The sequence below is a fragment of the Brachyistius frenatus genome, unplaced genomic scaffold, assembly GCF_029030835.1.
Source record: "Brachyistius frenatus isolate BFR_SWC_R1_liver_20210118 unplaced genomic scaffold, ASM2903083v1 Contig_28, whole genome shotgun sequence".
NCBI classification, from domain to species: domain Eukaryota; kingdom Metazoa; phylum Chordata; class Actinopteri; family Embiotocidae; genus Brachyistius; species Brachyistius frenatus.
Genome location: NW_027210627.1, coordinates 3,864,138 through 3,882,977, shown reverse-complemented (window position 1 = coordinate 3,882,977; position 18,840 = coordinate 3,864,138). Strand labels below are relative to the sequence as shown.

Genomic DNA, 18,840 nt, shown 5'->3' with positions numbered 1-18,840 from the left:
GAGCCGGTTGCAACACAGTCTTGCTTTGGTGGTCCTGCGGTTAAAAATAAGGCATGAAGTTATATATTTTTAACCAAATTTCCTTTTGATTACATGTCGAGTCACTAAAATCTTGATTCTCTAATAACCCTGTTGGTTTTCCTTTTCACATTTTTTTTTTTTTTTAAGCTCTTAAATCTGGAATCTGGAAGAGAAATCTGCAGTTGCAGTTAGTAGGTTTATTTCTCTGTACTGGCTTTCTGACAGTCGATGATTGATCTCCCTCATCCTCTCCGATGATATTCGGCCATATTGTGATTATAAACTCATATTGGGAGATATTTTTGGGGAAATAATTATACTGATTTGTTTAGATCTCTTTCACTCCAGAAAAGTAAAAAGCACTTTTTTTTTCTTCTTCTTTTTTTTTTTTTTGCGAAATAGTAAAAACATTTTGTTGCAAAGTCTCCCAAATAAAACCGACCGTCTCGGAACGAGGCCTTCGCCAACCGCCGGAGGGAAAGGACCGCCGGTATCCTCCAGCTGTGAGAAAAGGTTGGAGCACGCAGGCCCGGATGTCAACAAAAGAGCAGAGACAGCTTCTGCATGTTGCCGGCCGACTCGCTGTCTTCACTGCGTCGCCTCTCATGCACGGAGACGACGTTTTCACAGCCCGAATCTACATCTGGAACACGTCTGCTGACTAAAACCAGAGAAAATTATGGAGAGACGGACTTTACAAACGGCTTCGTCTCGGACAAGCTGGTTATGTGGAATGTGATTCGAGGCTAATGAGGATCAAATGAAAGGGAGACGGAGCTACCGACAGAAAACGAGCCTGTCGATCAGGAGCAGGAGGAAATACTAGTGTCCTGTGTTTTTGGCCGGCTCTGCGTGTCCTCGTTTGAGGCGGATATGGAACTGCTCGGCGCTTCCTCCACAGATCTCCAAGAAAAACAAGCAGCGGATAAAACTAGGTTCTACCACGTAAACTGTTGATGTTCCAGAAATAACCCCGTCGAGTGGCAACACAAAAACACGCCGCAGTGCAGGCGGCAGGAAACTAAACGTTTAGAGAGGCGACTTTCTGTAGTAATTTTATAAACACGTGGACGGAACCAAAACACAACGCTCGCATCACAAACAAAAAGGACTCGTCGTCGTGGGAAGAGTTCCGGGTGTATCGATGGCAATCAGTCAGGCGAGTTGCTGCTTTCCTGCATGTCGGTTCCCCGTCATGGCTTACTGGGACATTAAACCACCGAGCCTCAATGGATTCACCTGCACTTTCCCCACGACGACGAGTCAAAGTGTCTGCTGCGGAAAAGGTCTGTTCTCGTGACGGGGGACGCAGCGGGACAAGGAGTGTCATCCATTTTTGGCTCCGACCCACTGTTCTTAAGCAACTGTGTCCCCTGACCTCCTGAAGTATTCAGGGCTCTTTAAGCAGCTGTCTCAAAGGGAGACCCGAGCATCTGAAGCCGACACACACACACACGCGCGCGCGCGCGCGCACGCACACACACACACACACACACACACACACACACACACACACACACACACACACACACACACACACACACACACACACACACACACACACACACTCTCTCTCTCTCTCTCTCTCTCTCTCTCTCTCTCTCTCAGCTCAGGTTGCACGAGCAGCAGCTTCAAATGGGCACGTGGCTTTAGGCCTGCAACTCTTGAGCACGTCGCAATACATCTTTTGAAATGGTGCATGTACGTGCCAATGTGCAGAGCATGCGTCGCCCTGCACATACGTTTTGGGGGAGAATGGGATGGATGATAGTGAAGGAAAGGACAAGTCGAAACATGCGCGGGAGCGTAACAGATCTGTAAAGAGTGAGGAGCCAGCTGGACTCGCATACCTGAGGAGCGTAAAGACGGGGGTGGAGGCTGCAGTGGGGAGGCATCCTCTCTTTTAGATAAAGCATGTTTAAGTAATCCAACGTTAACTCTGTGAAGAATTTATTAATACGACGGTTTTTTTTTTTCCTTCGGTAGAAATGGTCGTCAGATAACAACAATGTTATGATCTTACTCTCATTTTGACTCGTTAATCTAGTCGGGAGTACTCGCGGAAAACTTCTTCTTGCATGAGACTCTTGACTAAAACCAATTCCCCAATTCAACAAGTTGGTGCAAAACGTGACTTTTGTTTTGACATTTTCAGGCACTGCTGCCGTTTTAGCTGCAGAATGAAGGCTAACGTGCCAATAGTGAACTAACGGGAGTCGGCGAGCGAGAATGAGGGCGCGGCCGCGTGGCTGCTATCAGGCAGGACGGAGACATGTGGGCTGACTGATGCAGAACTGTGTCAGCAGTACAAACTGTCAATGTACATGTAATTATGATTTGCATTTTGTGTGTGTGTGGGAGGTGGGGGGATACATTACAAATCCGTCGAGCAAAACAGAACCTAAAGTTTATGTGTGTACATTTCGATGGTTGCCGTGACACGGATGAGCCGTCAATCATTCCAGTGACGGCGTCTCGGCGTCAGCCTGTGTTTACGAAAGTTAAACCCCTAAAACCCCCGTGGATACATTCAGCAGACGCCTTCACCAAAAAAAAAAAAAAAAAAAAAAAGCCTGATATCATTATCTCACTCACGCAGCAGCCATTTTGCGGAGACACTTCACAAACACCACAGATTAGAGCATGTTGGCCCATTAGGTTCAGAGTAGTACCCCTCTCAGACAAAACAAGTACATTAAACGTACAGCTGGAAATGTATTGCTATTATATCAATGTCATGATATAAGGCTGCATCAACTTTTAGATTTGGCATAACTGTTGTCTTGTCCTGGTTTTTAAAGGCTGCATTACAGTAAAATGATGTCACTGAAATTGCCAGACTGTTTCAGCTGTTGTATTATTTGCCTTCACCACATTAGCCATTATACACACATTATACTCCAATGTTGGAAAGATATCAATATTGTGGAATTTTGTTAAACATTTTGTGATATTTGATTTTGTCCATAACTCCCAGCCCTAATTTAACACCACCACATTTTCCAACGGCTCATACTTCAGATAATTTGAACTCGGTCTAAACGACAGGCCGAACAACTTCGACTGAAATATATCCTGTCAGTTTATTCAGCGCCATCAAAATGATACGGAAATTACAGTTTACAAAGTTCATGCGAGCGAGCAAACCAGCAACGACCGCAGTAAAATGAATGGATGACGTTCCGCAATCGATAGCAGCATCAGCTGCCCCGGAGCGATTCAGTTTTATAACCGACCAGCAATCATTTGAAACTGGTTCTTGATACCAGTGTGTCTGGACTGATAAGATGAAAGGCCTTTAGCAGGTAACACAATATAAATTAAAGAAATGTCAACAAGCTAAATGTTTGCACAATTTCAAAGAAAATCTTCATCTTTTGACCAAAGCAAAAAAAAAAAAAACTATATCAAAAAATTATCTCAGCCAGTTAAATGAGAAAAAAAAAGAAAAAAAAATTGGCTAGTATTTCCTATGAATTAATAAAGCATAGTAATGGCCTATATTACTAATTTAGAATGTAACCAATAAGGCCAAACATCTAGTATGACTTCACATATCCTATCCAACCACTGATGCCAGTCAGTTACCCCCCCGCCCCCAATCCCCTTCTGTTAGTCAACCTGCCCGGCCTAGTTTCTTCCATCCCCGGATCTATCCATCTCATATCCTGTCATCATCGATGATTGTGTTAATCCCTTAATGTCTTTATGTTGCGCTCTCATAATCCGACCGCCGCCATGCTAGCTAGGTCTATTTCACAGCCACTAAACTATAATCTTAGCTAGCTTTATCTACTGGCTGTGCTGGCATAATCTAGTCCTGCATTTTTCAGAAACTGGGTTAGAAACACACACAAGTGACTCATATTAGGGGCAGATTGAGGATTATGAATTACATCAGATATCTAGAGCTACGCTTTATGACGCCAAGGCCTACGGGGCTGTGGGCTCGTGGGGTAAAGAGTCCGTTTCTCTTCATAAATCAGACATTTTTGAGTCATTTTGTAGCTGGTATGAATTTAACATATTTCCAACGCATTAATTGCTGCGGGTAAATTAAGTACCGAGTTTTTTTTCCATTCTGTAGACCTCAATAACAAAAGGGGACGAATTTCATACCTTGCTCCATGTTGTATGCCAACTCCCTTTCTTCCCCAAATTCTCAAATGACCTTTTCTTCATTGTGCGGTCCTCTGAGAGAGACTTTTGATAAGAGCTGGCTTCCAGCCAACTTTATCTTACTGCTCCCAGTGGGAAACAAAAAGGACTGTCCTTTCATGATCCTGACTGGCCCGAAGCGATGATGCAGCCCGATAGCCACAGAAAACCTCGCACCGGTCTCACAGAGATCGACTTTGACTACGGCATATATAGAGTTCATATAGGCGGATGGTCTGTTGCCTCAAGCAGGACCAGTGCGCTTGAATCTTTCAGACTAAAAGTATCTCTGACCGTGCCATCACCTCAAACCAGCCAGCTCCGTTAACCCCGGCGGAAAACTTCTGGAAGAATTTAACAATTGCAAAGAAATTTACTGTGAAGATTAAATTGTGTTAAAGCCACATATATGCAAAGACAGAAATATTTCTAAAACGGAAGGAGGGCCGTAAAGACGTCACAGAAATGGTGCCGGAGATAAGCGGCGGGCAGTCGCCTCTGTTTTGGGAGATAAAACAGCTGATGGGAAAGTGTTTGGGGCGGGTCAACAGTGGCGCTTCTACCAGCCTTCCCTCCACCCACATCACTTCAAATAGATCAGCCCGCATCTCCGTAAACCGGTCAAAAAAAAAAATGCGCCGCACTAATTCAAGAGCAAAATCTAACGAGTCTAAAATGTCTTCATAAAAGCAGCCGCTGTACTGAACCCTTCAGAGCAATACAGATCTCCAAGAACCCAAAGGGGAGTTGCAATGCTCTACAAACTGCAACAGTTCAAGACAGCAACTAAAGATTTGCGACGAGACGAAACCCTTTTAGAGAGCTGCAGGAAAGAAAAAAAAAAAGAGTTGCATCAGCGTGAAGTGGCCCATCATGTTTTCTCCGTTTCATCGCTACTAATAATGCAGCAGTTGTAAGTAACTCACTATCACTATCCTCATTCATGTTTTAAGAGGCGACAAATTATATCCAGCCGAGAAAACGCTTGAAAGGGTTAAAATGGAAGCGCGGGATCGTCGCTATGGAGATGTTACAACGTCTGGTCTCGTGGCGTTGGTGTAAACCGGGAGGTTGCAGAAAGTCGCACGGGTGAATTTGGAGTAGTTGCAAGTTCCAAATGATCTCGTAATCGGTCATTTGTTTAAACGTCAATGACCAAAACAAGGACTCGGTTCGTGCAATATTGGATCATGACGCCTACTTTTGGTAAACAAAGATTAAAAAAAATAAATAAATAAATAAAAAAAAAAAGGTGTCAAGAAATTTCTCTGATAAGAATGTGATTATGCGCGAGCATTGAGGGTCACAATTTTCTCCAAGATTTCCTGAATTCTGTGTCTCAAATAGGAGAACCTTAAAATCATGGAAATCGTCAAATTATTGTCATTTTTTGTTCCTTAAAAATAGGACCTATGATTAATAAATGATCTAAACGGTTGGCAATTAATTTTCTCCTGGCAAACTAGGGAAGTACGTTGTTGCAGCTCGACAAGGCATTTAGTGTGCGTGCGTGTGTGTGTGTGTGTGTGTGTGTGTGTGTGTGTGTGTGTGTGTGTGTGCGGGGTATGTATCGAGCTCCCCTACGGTTGGATAACATGCTGTTTCAGCTAATCAAACCATTATCACTGCCCACTAACTGAGAACACCATTACCATAATTTGCAGTTTCATCTGATTAGTTATGCATGATCCAGATACGCCAACGCTGGACACACACAGAGAGAGACGGGAAGAGAGGGACGAAGGGAGGGGACGGTAAAGGTGACCCTGATCTGGCTATTATACATGGAAAATAAAACACCCAAAAGGGATAAAGGGTATTCAAAGGGACACGTTTCAAATGTTGTTTCAAAGTTATTTTCAACAAATATGGCCCAGACTCGCAGGTCCCACCCCCCACCCCACTCGTTATGTCCTTTTTATTAGCACATATGAAGAATCACTTAGATAAACAATATATTACAATACTACAAGCGTCCGAACATGACAAAGTACTCACTCGTAAATAAACCAAAAACAAACAAAAAAAGAAGAAGAAGGATTTTCCCTGGCCTAACTTGAATTAATCTACAACCAATCCACAAGGCCACCTTTATTTTGGTCCCATTGTTCACGGGCAGAAAATAATTATTTTTAGTCTGGGCTTCAAACTTTAAAATTCATGCAAACACGCGAGTCTCATCACCTTCATTTGAACGACACAGCGACGCGATGCTGTAAAACCTGACAGATGCCTCCACATTTGATTACAGTCCCCTGCAACAAATTAAATCGAATGTGTCACTATCACTACGGTGCCACTTGCTTTGCGTTTTGGAAGTCTAGATCTGCCGAGGCACCTTCATCCTGGCATTCTGCGGCTGCGGCACCACGCACCGAATAAACACAGCTGTGTTTGGAGCTCGGGAGATGATTTTTCGCCGAAAAGAGTCCCGCCATGTCCGCCCCGGCAACAGACCTCTAACTAGCTGCCTTTCTGAAAGCTATCTGGCTACATGTTTGTGTGAATGGGTGGCTGTTTGGCTTGGTTCACTCGAGCGCTGCCTGTCAGACGGACTGAAAGAACTGAAAGCTCGGGACAATGACGGCGATGGCAACCATTTTGCCTCCCATTGGCAGCAATTACCCCTCATGTAATTACTGATCGCAAGATGCACAACATTTAAGAAATAAACTGGCACGGTTTCGCTAGAAACTTGGCAACGGCCGGGCCGGTGTGCAGCCGCTGTGAGCTGCGGCGGCTCGAGCGCCGTGAATGGCTGAGCTTACAGCGTTTCCCAACTACAAACAGGACTGCGGGCTTTTCAAAGGGTTATAATGGAACGGACGGGCAGCTGGTCCTCTTGGTTAAACATGAACAGGCTGTTCTTTGATAGGCCCGTCAGCAACAGTCCGCGGAGGTCACAGGAAGGTGGTGTCAATCAATTAAAGGGGAAGACCTCGCGAGGACCCTTCGATTCGACTGGTACGCGAGAGTCTTAATAACCCGAGTCTTTTCGAATTTGGGTACGGGCCTCAGCTAAACTTCTTGGCGGCACTAGATTGGCGGTAAATAACCGACAGCCTCTTCGGATTCAAGATTCAAAAGTTCAAGTTTGCTTGACGGGCTATTCGTTTGCATTTCTGGCAACGATTTCAAACCTAATTCGAGATCCACGCAGACGGGCATCTTTAAAGCCTGATCGCGCATCTCGCCTGCCAGCACTATTCTTACCAACACTGTCTGTTAACGCCAATAATAAGCTGTCAGCACTAGGAGGCACCACGCTGAGCGGTGGGGTGTGTGCCTTTCCAACGCCGAGACTCGCAAAAGAAATAAGCCGCCAGAAAAAGATGGAAAAAGAAAAGAGGAAAAGTAGAAAAGTCAAAGGCATGAGAAGAAACGCTGCAAGGACGGACGGACGGACGGACAGGCAGCAGCTAAAGACGCCGCCGTCCTCCGCTTCCGAAACGACCGCGAGACAACGGAGAGCTCCGACGTCCACTCCTAAACACCTTACAGGGACATTCATTTTCGGTCTCTGCCAACTGATCCCGCACGAGACCCACCAAAACGTTCGCTTCCTGTACAACAGAGCGTCTTTAAAACACGCAATGCTCCACGTGTCCGGGAACACTCGGTGCTCCGGGGCCCATCCCACGGTGTGCACGCACGTCGGCCTTTCAAACTGGCGAGGACAACGGCTGACCTTTGACCCCTCTGCTATGCGAGTTAGGGTTATTATTCAACACCGTTCAACATTTAAACACCTTGTAAAACAACGTGATGTGATCGACTGACGGACAGAGAAGAAATTCCTCAACAACAACAAAAAAAAAAAACCCGCAGAAGTTTGATCTCATCCTCGCACTTGTTGACAGTTACTCAAACTGTTTAGCAGATATTACAGCTCTGCAGGCGATCTCTAAAGACCGAGAACAATTTCAACTAAACGTGAAGACGGTTTGCTGAAACGATGACGCATTTTTAGCCGTTATCAACCAACACGATGAAATTTGATTAAGTTTCCTTGGAAATAAAAGGTTAACAATGAATTAAAATATGCCTTCACATCCTATCTACAGTTAAACTTAAGCGAGTTGTCCTGAGATCTGACGATACAACCAGACTCCGAACTTCCTCCCAAAGGATCCCCCTTACCTTTGCAAGCAGGTGCAGTTTGTCCCAATTACCTTTTTGCCACACCCGTGTCCCCCTCCCCCCGTCCTCCCGTCCTCATTTCCCTGTCCATCTCCCCTCCTCACTTCTTCCCCTCACTTTTTTATTCTCTATTCTCCTTCTGCTTCTGCCTCTCTCTCTCTCTCTCTCTCACACACACACACACACACACACACACACACACACACACACACACACACACACACACACACACACACACACACAGAGAGAGAGAGAGAGAGAGAAGGGATGGCAGGTTCAGGTGCGCCGCTCAAGTAAAGCGGAGCTATTGCCACAGGCAATTTAATCTTCACCAGCTGAGTCCATCCGCCCCCAAAAACTCAGGACTTTTCCAGGGTTTGGGGCAGAGCAACGGAACAGACATCTGAAGTTCAATCCAGGATTCTCCCCAGTTCTCCATTTAAAAATTCATAATGTGCATGAAAATTAAAAAAAAAAAAAAAAAAAAAAAAAAAACGGTCAAGAGTGCAATCTGATTTCATGAGGGCAAACTTTGCTCGGCCTCGTTTAGGCGCCGACGGTGCAGCCTCCACGTCCACCGCGTGTTTCATCAATCGGAGATTTACGTGATTAATGATCGGGCATAAAAAAAAAAAAAAAGACACCCGGACGCCAACCTTTACTCCGGAGCGCAAAACCCGTACTGCAGAGTTTTATCTGGGTCTTTCAGAGACGATTTGTCGGTTTGAACAACATTAACATTCACATACATGTGTAGATAACATTACGCTGTAAATGTGACATCTTGCTGCCTGCATTTGAGAACAAAACTGGCGTCGGCGAGCTGCGAGGAAGGATCCATGTCATTTACAACACCATGAACTGTTGAAGCTAACAAGGCCGTGACAAGGACTTTCCAGACTAGTCTAATGCAAAATAATCCTCACTGCACTCAGCTTATCATATGACACGGTGGCAATCAACAGCCTGCAATGGAGTCCCAAATATAAAAATGTGCAGCATGACAGGCCTAATTCCCAACATAAGTAGTTCAGCTCCAGCAACCATCAGCCGACAGGGAATCCCACATGCATTCAGGTCAAAACCAACCACTAACACCAAGGCAAAACACATTTCTGGACCCCCCCCCTCCCCCTCCCGTCCCCCCATCTGTTAGGTGTTTTATTTATAGGAGTATGGACAAATTAATGTTGCAGAAAAGATGCCGTCAAAACAATTCCAGGTGTCCAAGCGAGTCCAGAAAGGAAATAAAACGCAGTTTGTGATGTGTTCGTGTGGTTTTGGGGAGGGGGGGGGTCTTCTGATGTCCCCCCCCCTCCTTCAGGAGGCCACACTTCTCACGGCTACTATGTTTTGGAGGACATCCGGACCGAGATCCCACCAAAAAGTAATTATTTTTGCTGTTTAGAGGGCGAAAAAGGAGCAGAAAGAGCAGAGCGCGGGGGGGAGGGAGGCCAGACAAACAGGACAGAGCAGGGTCCATATGATCCGAGCAGCGGCAGCAGACTGGTGAGCAGCAGGCAGCAGAGGAACCGACTGCGACCCAAAGATGTGGCACGGATGGTGGAGGATTACGTCATCGAAAGAAAAAAAAAAAAAAAAAAGGAGGACGCCTCATCACAGCAACCCCCCCCCCCCCACACACACACACCTCCATTACTTAACACCACATAATGAACAGCTTCTTCTTCTTTTTTTTGTTCATTTTTTTTTTTTTCAGACGGTTTCTAATCGTTTGCTTAGCGAAAGAAAAAGAAAAACGATGATGAATGCAACTAAAAGCGGGGTCTCAATAAGCAGCTTATCCACGCAGGCCCTCCCGTGTGACATTTCCACAATGTGACACGGACAGGAGAGCAGCTGAAACAAGCGGGGGCTTCACCAATTATTCAATGACTGACAAACCCCTCCACCTCCAACTCCACCTCCACCTCCACCTCCGCCTCTTCAGATGAACGACAGGTTCAGTCAAAACGACGCGGCGGCGCAAAAAATAAATAAAAAATAAAAAATAAATCACACAATAACCAGTAATGAATCCGGCTGGTCCACATTTAAAAGGCACCGACCGGACTCCGTCATTAAAGGGCTGATCGGAGAGTGTCCGATGAATGGGCAATCAATGACCTATTTAACTACTACAAGAAAAAAAAGAAGAAGAAGAAGAAGAAAAAAGAAGAATAAATCGAATTGATGGAGTGTGATCAAAGTTGTATTGATTCAATAAACCTTTAAATGACCAACAACAACACCAACGCTGCGCACGTAAAGCTGCTCCGCGGCTGCGTAAAGTAAGCTGCGAGATATTGAATGGGCTAAGGGACAGCTAGCAGGCTACCGCTGGGTATCAAAGGTTGAGGAGTGAGATATGTGTGGGTCTTTTTGTCCGGAGCCCACAGAGAGACAGAGAGACAGAGAGAGACAGGCCGGGCGGTAATTATAAAAACAAAGTCCGTCGGAACAACGTCATTTCGCTAAATCAACCGATTTAAGGGGCGCGAGGAGCAACTTGGATAAAAAAAAAAAAAAAAAAAAAAAAAAAAAAAGTGACAGCGCTAAGCTAACTAGCTCGCTAACGTCAGCTGGCTGTAATAAAAAAATAAATAATTTTTTTTTTTTAAAAAGCTGGTGGCCTGTGAATGAGTGTCTTTCTTACCGTCATAAACTGCTCCAGGGGCGTCCAGTTTTTTAAGGAATATAATCTTCGCCGTGTGAAGGAAATGGGTTTGTGCGCGGGGCGATACACAGCCCGAAACATCCAAAGATCAGTTCACGCGCTGCCGATGAAACCCGAGCATCATCTCTACCACCGTCTTCATCAGTACTCGGAGTCCGGCGCTGCTTCACGCACATCCATCCAGCAGAGAGCGGGGCCTCCTCCGGGCTCGACCATGCGACTGGCTCGGCGACGACGGATAATCCACAAGACGGGAGCCCCCGCAGTAACCATTGGCTAGACACGGCGACGGGCAGTCATTTCAAAAAAAAAAAAAAAAAAAAAAAAAAAATCGACAGAATGAGAAATATTTTTTTTTTTTTTTTTTTTTAAATCCCACGCATGCGTACAAAAAAACACACACACAAAAAAAAAATGAAGAAAGCGTGAACGGCGGGGGAGAGGTTAAGGCGTGAAAAAAAAAAAAAAAAAATACGTTGGACGTCAAATCGTAAAAAAAAAAACGGGGCAAATGTGGCGTTTCTGACTTTCCCAACGCGAAGCCTGTCCGTTGTTGTCAGCGTACCCTGCTCTCTCTGCAGCTGCTCCGCTCCGCTCTGCTCCAGCCTGCCTTGCGGCACAGCAAAGCGAGCCGACGTAATGGCGCAAACGCGAAGCGCGCAGGGGCGGGGCCACGGAGCGGGAGGCGCGCTGTTTGTTTTTGAGCGCACCCGGGGAGAACTGCCGCAGAACATTTTGCACGCTCAGTTTGCGTTGGCAGATTTGAAAAGTCAGCCAAAGTTTTCAAACAAGCATCAACAGTTTACAGTGATCTTAATAGATACTGAAACACGCACGTGACTGCACTGAATAATAATATGACGCCGTGCAGGATATGAATAGATCTAATCTATTTCAGAAGTTAACACTTTTTTTTTCTTCCTAATCTGTAAAAAAACAACAACAAAAAACGATGTCATAGGTTTAAATTATATTATATAGTTTTATACGAAACACAATGCTCGAGTCTGTATAACACAATAATGTGTTTGTTAGAAAATTAGGAGCTGTATGGACAATATGATTCTTTCTGCATACCTTAAATGTAATTGACTCCTCTATTGTGTTGTGATGGTCCAAATGCATTACATAATGATGCAATACACTCATAAAAGAAATGATTGGCAAGACTCTACTACAGGTGAATATGGTAAATGTTTGACTAATAGATTTGCTCCATGAAACTTCCCTATATTTAACTTTTTAAGTAAAACCATTATATATCCAAAATAATTTGGACTTTTTCTAAAAATGAAAGAGGTCTCCTCCAACGAGGGTAAGAATTTTAGAATGAAATCATGGTGCGACTTTCAAAATGCATGTAATTATGATAATGCTTTTTTTTAATTTAATTTTATTTAATTTTATTTATTTATTTTTTAAACTGATCTCTTTCATTTCAAGTCCAAGTCTGCCCATTCAGACCGAACGGATCTTTCGGCCCGTCATTCATGAATACTGTAAAAGAGAGATAGTCCCAAACTGTGAGAGAGCTTAATGTGGGCTGCACTGACCTCAAGTGGCTCACGAGGAAACATGCTACAACGCAAACAAACAATGGGCCATTGTACAGATAATTCTGTGGGGCTTACAATGAGGTAAGCTGATGAAGCCGAGTGGGGAGAACGAGACAATAAGCCCAGTGTTGATGTTGTGCATACTCTAAAAGGCACTTTGTAGTCGGGAGGGAGGGGGGGAATAATGGAGTGGACCAAAAATGCTAAGCTTTATTTTATTTTTTTTCCTTTTGAAAGGAACACTGATTTTTTTTTTTTTTTTTTAGGGGACCAACCAAAATATATTTAATTCATGTTAAGGAACCATTTTCTGATGAAAAGCGTAGCATGTGAAAGCCCGCAATCTGCTGCATAACCACGGAGCTGGAACAAATGCAGCATCTTGCTCAAGGGCACTAATGCAGAGAGGACGCTTGCTGTTCGAGAACAATCTGTCTTATTCAGAATGTAATGCAGTACTTTTACACAAGTTCTGTACTTAAGCAACGTATCTGAGGTCCTTCTTTACTTGAGCATTTCCTTCATGTGTCGCTTTATAAGCACTCCACAACATTTCAGAGGCAAATACTGTATTGTACTTTTTACTCCTCTACATTTGGTCTGACAGCTAATAAAGCGTCTAATGCCTTTCCTGTCCAGTGAAAACCATGTATCCTCACATCTGGTGATTGTAATTACATTTTTTTTCTTTGTTGGTCCAGAAATTTCTTTCACTTTCTTAAGTTAAATACATTATTTTAAAAACCCACTTGGATTAGCTGGGAAATGCAGCGGGATAAAGCGAAACAAAGAACCGTGGTTCTTCCTGGATCAGCTACACAACAAACACATCGTGACCTTATAGAATGCGTTAATGCAGCAGTAATATTAATTCAAAACATGATCTATAATGGCAAAACAAATGACATGGGAACCATAGTGAACTTTTTTGATACTTTGAGTAAACTATGCTGGTAATACTTTCATTCTTTTAGTAAATGTTAAAATGCAGGACTTTTACTGGAGTATGTTCAACATGTGTTATTAGTGTTATTTTCTTTTACTCCAGTAAAGGTTTTAAATACTTCTACTGCCATTATTTTTGATGTCTGGATTTAATCAGAACATCTTCCCTCTAGTTTTGATCTCATCCACCCAACAGTGAAACACGACTTAATGTCCACTTCACGGCTACTTTCATGGTTCAGTCTACCAAAGGACGGTGACGTAACAAAGTGTCCGTGTATGACTGCTGCATGTGCAACACTTATCAATTACATGTTTCTATATTTAGTTCGGTCCGCGGGGTACATGACTGTACGTGTCATTAAAACAGCATATCTGAACCTCGTTAATATGCAGACAGATGAGGGAATGGTGGTGCCACATGATGAGTTCTGCACGTCGGAATAATTAAGAGAGGGTCGTGCAAATGATGATCTTTGGTGTTATTCCGTAACAATCCAACCATGTTTGTTTTTCCCGCCTTTCATTGCGTAATACAGATGAAAGAACTGTAAATGAGGATGTTTCAGGTTCTCTGACGGAGCTGACAAACATTAAGTCATCATTTTTCCGCATGCGGTTACAGAGAAGTTGAGCGTGTGAACACTTAAAAAAATGAAGGTCATAACTCAGAGTTTGATGATCCTGTATTAAAGGGCTTCTATTTCCATCATGGAGAAATGATTTAATAATTCTGGTAAGCTAAGAAATAATAGGTTTTCAACTTGAAATATGCTGCAGTATGTGTCTTTTTTTTAAAAAAATTTTTTTTTTTTATAAAAACAATACAGCCATTCCTGAAGATAATCATTAAAACATGCTGCTGACATTTTTCTATTGTTTTGTACAAATTAGTTCGAGTGATTTCTGTTCCAGACCACCACATTTTGTTTTTCTGAAATGTTGCTCTTCATCTGTTTTGCCTCCATTATGATGGAATATGTAGAAACGTCTACTCTCTTCTGTTTGTTGATGCTGATGAGCTTTTCTGTTGTCGGTTTTCAGTTGACTTGACAGCGTGAGCCCGACTGCCACTCTGCAGGTCCCCTTTTATTAGTAGCACCAGAAGTTGTTTATTTTGTGTATTTATTGGCAGAACTCATCCTCTGATTATAATTCAGGTTAATTAACAATTTACACTCTTAATTTGTGTTTCCGATGAACCCGTTCTGTCATTAGATCCAATTCATATATATATTCATACACAAGTCATTTTCCCTTGTTTACACTACTTGGCCATCGGAGGGCACCTTTGACCACAGACCTGCACTGTTGTGATGGTGGTCTCTTGCTTTACGTTTTCAGTGATTTTTACACAGATATTAACACCCATTTCGGAGTAATTCCCAGTTTTTATTTTCAGGTATTACGGTGCGATGTTTGTTGTGCCTAACCAGTGATTGCTTATATATTTTATCTTTGGCTTTTAAGACTCACACACACACAAAATGTATACACACTAAAATGTCCCACACTTTGATCGGCGTCCCCCGTCCATCGAGATGGTATCGGCCAGCGTCCCAGAGAGAGGCGGCACAAATCTCACACGTGGAAGTATGACAAAAATAAACATTTCTGGCTATATACCAATAAATGTACATATTTTTTTGTTTTCTGTATTCTGGGTAGCAGAACAGGCATTGCCCTTTACAGGTTGTAATTAATAGGATTCATTCATATTAATATTCCTCATGCTTGATCATCACCCATGTCTATTCAACAGCATTTCACATTTCACATGAACGGGCATCAGAATAGTTTATTTGAAGACTGGGTCCAGAATTAACAACCTACATCTTGTCTTTGTTGGATAAAGTCATCAGTGTCACACTGGCCAGTAAATATCCGACATGATTTTACAGGACTGTGTTCTAATTTGAACTGTTCAACACTTTGGGATTTGTAAAAATAACGTGAAAAATTTCTATGCAAATAAAAAAAACTCAGAGACAGTCTGCAGTCTATTCAGAAATAAGCACAACTTAGGCCTGGTAACATCTATTTCAACTCTGAACACGACCTTCGTTTTCAGACTTTGTCCTTCAGCAGAGCGACGATGCCCTCCCTCCTCGACGTGTACGGCATGTGCTTCAGCTGAAGGATGTGAGCAGGGAACAGGTTCCCGCTGGGAGCGTACATCTCCTCTCCCTTCTGCCCCATCAGGGAGCGCAGCGTCTTGTTTCTGGACAGAATTTTATCGTAAAACTCGACCCCTCCTTCGGCGTAGTCGCGGGACACGCCGGCGGCGCGGCGGTCTGAGCTGTTGTCAATCCACTGGCTGACGGCATCCGAGGTGAGAAAGTAGGAAACGGCGCCGATGCCCAGCGCCAGAGCGTTTGCGGCCCCCCGGAGCAGCGCCGGCCCGCCGTGGAGCCCGAACACCTGCTTCAGCACCACGCTGTACACCCAGACCCCACTCAGGCAGAACGGGGCGACGGCGGCGCTCAGAACGGGTCCTCCGGATTGCAAACGGGCCACCTCTCGAGCGATGGCAAACTTCTGCGCCTCGAGGGAAAACACCAGAGCCTCCTTCAGGGCGGAGCCGACTTCGCTGCTCCAGTCCACCGTTTTGCCGTTAATGAAAATCATGCGGTTGGTAATTCCGCTCGGGTCGTCGGCGGTGCTGTTGAAGTTAGCCGGGATGCCGATGTGGGACCCTGCGGGGAGCCACGGGACACCGGCACCAACCGGATGGAACCCGAAGGAGGCGAAGGCAGAGAAGTTCTTGGTCGAGCTGATGCCGTAGTCCTTCAACACCTGCAAATGACAAAACGCTGCAGATTTAAATGTCACTTTTCCTAACGGAAGTACAAGTTGTATGTTTTGTGGATGGAGTATGTGCTGTAATTTATTAAATGTAAAGATCTGGATCATTTTCTGGAATATTCTTCTAAAACCTATTGTAAACATGCTGCACGTGGTTTCATTCCGGCAGCAATAACGCCGACGTGGATTTGATCGCTTAAATAGAGTTATTTTTAAATAGTTGAGTTGCTACCGGTAAAATGAGGTGTTCATATTGTTTTTTTTTTATCACACCTGCATAGAGTTAAACAGATCGAGGTAGGTTATGCTATTAAATGTGTGGGTAGTGAAAAAAAAAAAAACAAAATAAAATTAAAAAAAATACTTAGTTCACACAAACTACCTGCTGAAAAAGATCCCCCAGCCCGTCGGACAGCGTGACCGGCTGTCCTTTGTGCCAGGCCTGGTAGAGCTGACGGTACGACATGTCGGGACAAACATGGTAGAACATGTTGACTGCAAATACTCCACCGCAGCTCGCAACGAGCAGCGGAGTCCGGTACTTCTGAAGAAGCACGGAGTACTTGAGGAACCGAGACGCCATGCTGCGGTTTTCCCTTCTTGACCGACTGCGTGTCCGCTGGATGCAACGAGCCTCAGCAGGGGACGTCTGCGGAGGAGACGGACGACGCTTTGTTGAGTCACGCTGGAAAATTCAATCTCTTTATCATTTACCAGTTTCTTGTTTGTTTGTTTTTTCCAGGTATTGAACCTCTGTTGTCCCCGCTACACATACAGAAGAAGAAGACGCCATGCCAGTGAACTACAACCGAGGGTTGTAGTTCAGGTGGCGCTGGGAAATACAGAACATCGCAATAACTGAACACGACCTCACGGCAACAACACAGGTAAGTCTTCAGATTTGTCTTTCCTGCTCCAACAAGAAACAGCTCTCAACAACTTCTTCTTCTTCTTATCTGACATTATGGATTCTCTCGCTTTTTGATTTAGGGGGGTCGAAATGATTAAAAGACTCATTCCAACAGCGAGGCGACTGAAAGCGCTTCACATAAAACATAAAAGGCATCCGAACAAAATTTAAAAGCGACAGATAGAATTTAAAAAGAATTAAAAATAAAATAATAATAAAAAAAAGTGTAAAAGTTACAAAAGAATTAAAAATAAAATAAAAAAAGTGTAAAAGTTACAGGAAAGAGGAAATTAGTAGGAAATGACTAATTATTTGATTTGAAATAATCCTGTAAGAGACAAGAAACCAATGTACCCGTGGAAATAGAGATAAACCTCTTGAACCTTGAATTCTTATTTTTCAACCACTTTATATATATATATATATATATATATTCAACTATCAGAAATCACATCCATCACACTTCTTCAGATATACTCAAAACGTATTTTCTGCCTCGTCGAAAGGGAATTACAGGTATCTTCAATTAAGAGTTTTGACAAGGCGAAATGACCTTGCAGGTATCTGTAATAAGAAACCGCCACACGCATGAATGGGGTAAAGTGGGGTCCTCTGTCCTGGGCAGAATTACACGGTGGATAACAGAAATACTGAATTACACGTGTAGCTATTAAATGTTTAAAAATTAAAATAAATAAATAAATTAAAAAAAGCTTGCAAGTTCAGGAGGAAACAGCCACGCTAATGCAACGAAGGCTGCACGCTGGAGCACTTGCCAACCACCGTCTCTATCACTTGTCTCTGCGACTTTGACACATGCACACATTTACCCCCCCTTTATTTATTGAACAGTCACCTTAACTGCCTGAACCAAATGACGAAAACATCCGTCAATCACACCGCTTTACGTCACTAAATGCAAACACAGCGCGGCTTAAACAAGTGGTTGTTTGTTTTTGGTGGGTTTTTTTTCCCCCCATCCAACAAAGCGGTAGACACTCACGTGTTCTGTACATCTTTTACAAGGACAGCCGCAAGGTACGCCACGGTTACATGACGACGGATGAACATGTCCGTAAAGCCATTTGGCAGGAGCGTCACGGCGTTTCACGACAGTTTTACGGCGGTAATGGTGTTAAAATACGGCGGGCGCCGGATTGGATCCGCCGCGGGGACGCTCTTCTGTGATTGGTTGTTGCGTAGTAAGAAAACAAGACAGGGGGATTTAAAACGCTTTCCGCACGAGCCAAATAAACACAAATATCAAACAAGACGAAAGTTTAATCTGCTATTAAAAGAGAGAGGAAGAAGAAGTGGGAGTTTCTTCTTTGTATTAAATATCTATAAATACGTGTGTAATAGTTTCATCTATAAAATTCCAATTATGCACCTCAGAAATCTCAACATGGCGTACTGTTACATATTGTAGATAGACTGTGATCCTTCTTCCTTCTATAATAGACTACGGTGTTTTTATGTTGTTGTTGTTTTATTATCCTATTTTTTTTTTTATGTTGTTTGTTTCTGTGATTCTTACATGTGATGGCTGCTTCCACTCTTTCCTTTTACAATCACTACAGCACACTGTCTGTTGTTCCCCACAGTCCCAAAGACCTGCAGCTTCTGTT

At 43.6% G+C, this 18,840-nt stretch overlaps 2 protein-coding genes across 2 annotated transcripts in view; both read right to left on the bottom strand.

The window, feature by feature from the left end:
• The window catches only part of ptpn4a (protein tyrosine phosphatase non-receptor type 4a), a 68,904-nt gene extending 57,612 nt beyond the window's left edge, over nucleotides 1-11,292 (bottom strand). The window contains exon 1 of the mRNA XM_069698900.1: nucleotides 10,976-11,292. The gene's annotated coding sequence lies outside the window, so the exon portion shown is untranslated. The remainder of the gene's footprint in view (nucleotides 1-10,975) is intronic.
• Nucleotides 11,293-15,283: 3,991 nt separating this feature from the next.
• tmem177 (transmembrane protein 177) lies at nucleotides 15,284-18,288 on the bottom strand. The gene is made up of 3 exons (XM_069698876.1): nucleotides 18,216-18,288; nucleotides 16,685-16,951; nucleotides 15,284-16,293 (listed from the first exon to the last, which is right to left on the bottom strand). Exons 2-3 carry the CDS (start codon nucleotides 16,883-16,885, stop codon nucleotides 15,565-15,567), a joined length of 930 nt encoding a protein of 309 aa, XP_069554977.1. The 5' UTR covers nucleotides 16,886-16,951; nucleotides 18,216-18,288; the 3' UTR covers nucleotides 15,284-15,564.
• Between the last annotated feature and the right edge of the window lie 552 nt (nucleotides 18,289-18,840).

What these genes read in the sequence shown, in the direction of transcription:
- tmem177 (XM_069698876.1), bottom strand. Translation starts at nt 16,885, where the DNA reads ATGGCGTCTCGGTTCCTCAAGTACTCCGTGCTTCTTCAGAAGTACCGG. An exon ending in TGGGGGATCTTTTTCAGCAG is followed by an intron (nt 16,294 to 16,684) that starts GTAGTTTGTGTG and finishes TGTCATTTGCAG; the next exon opens with GTGTTGAAGGACTACGGCAT.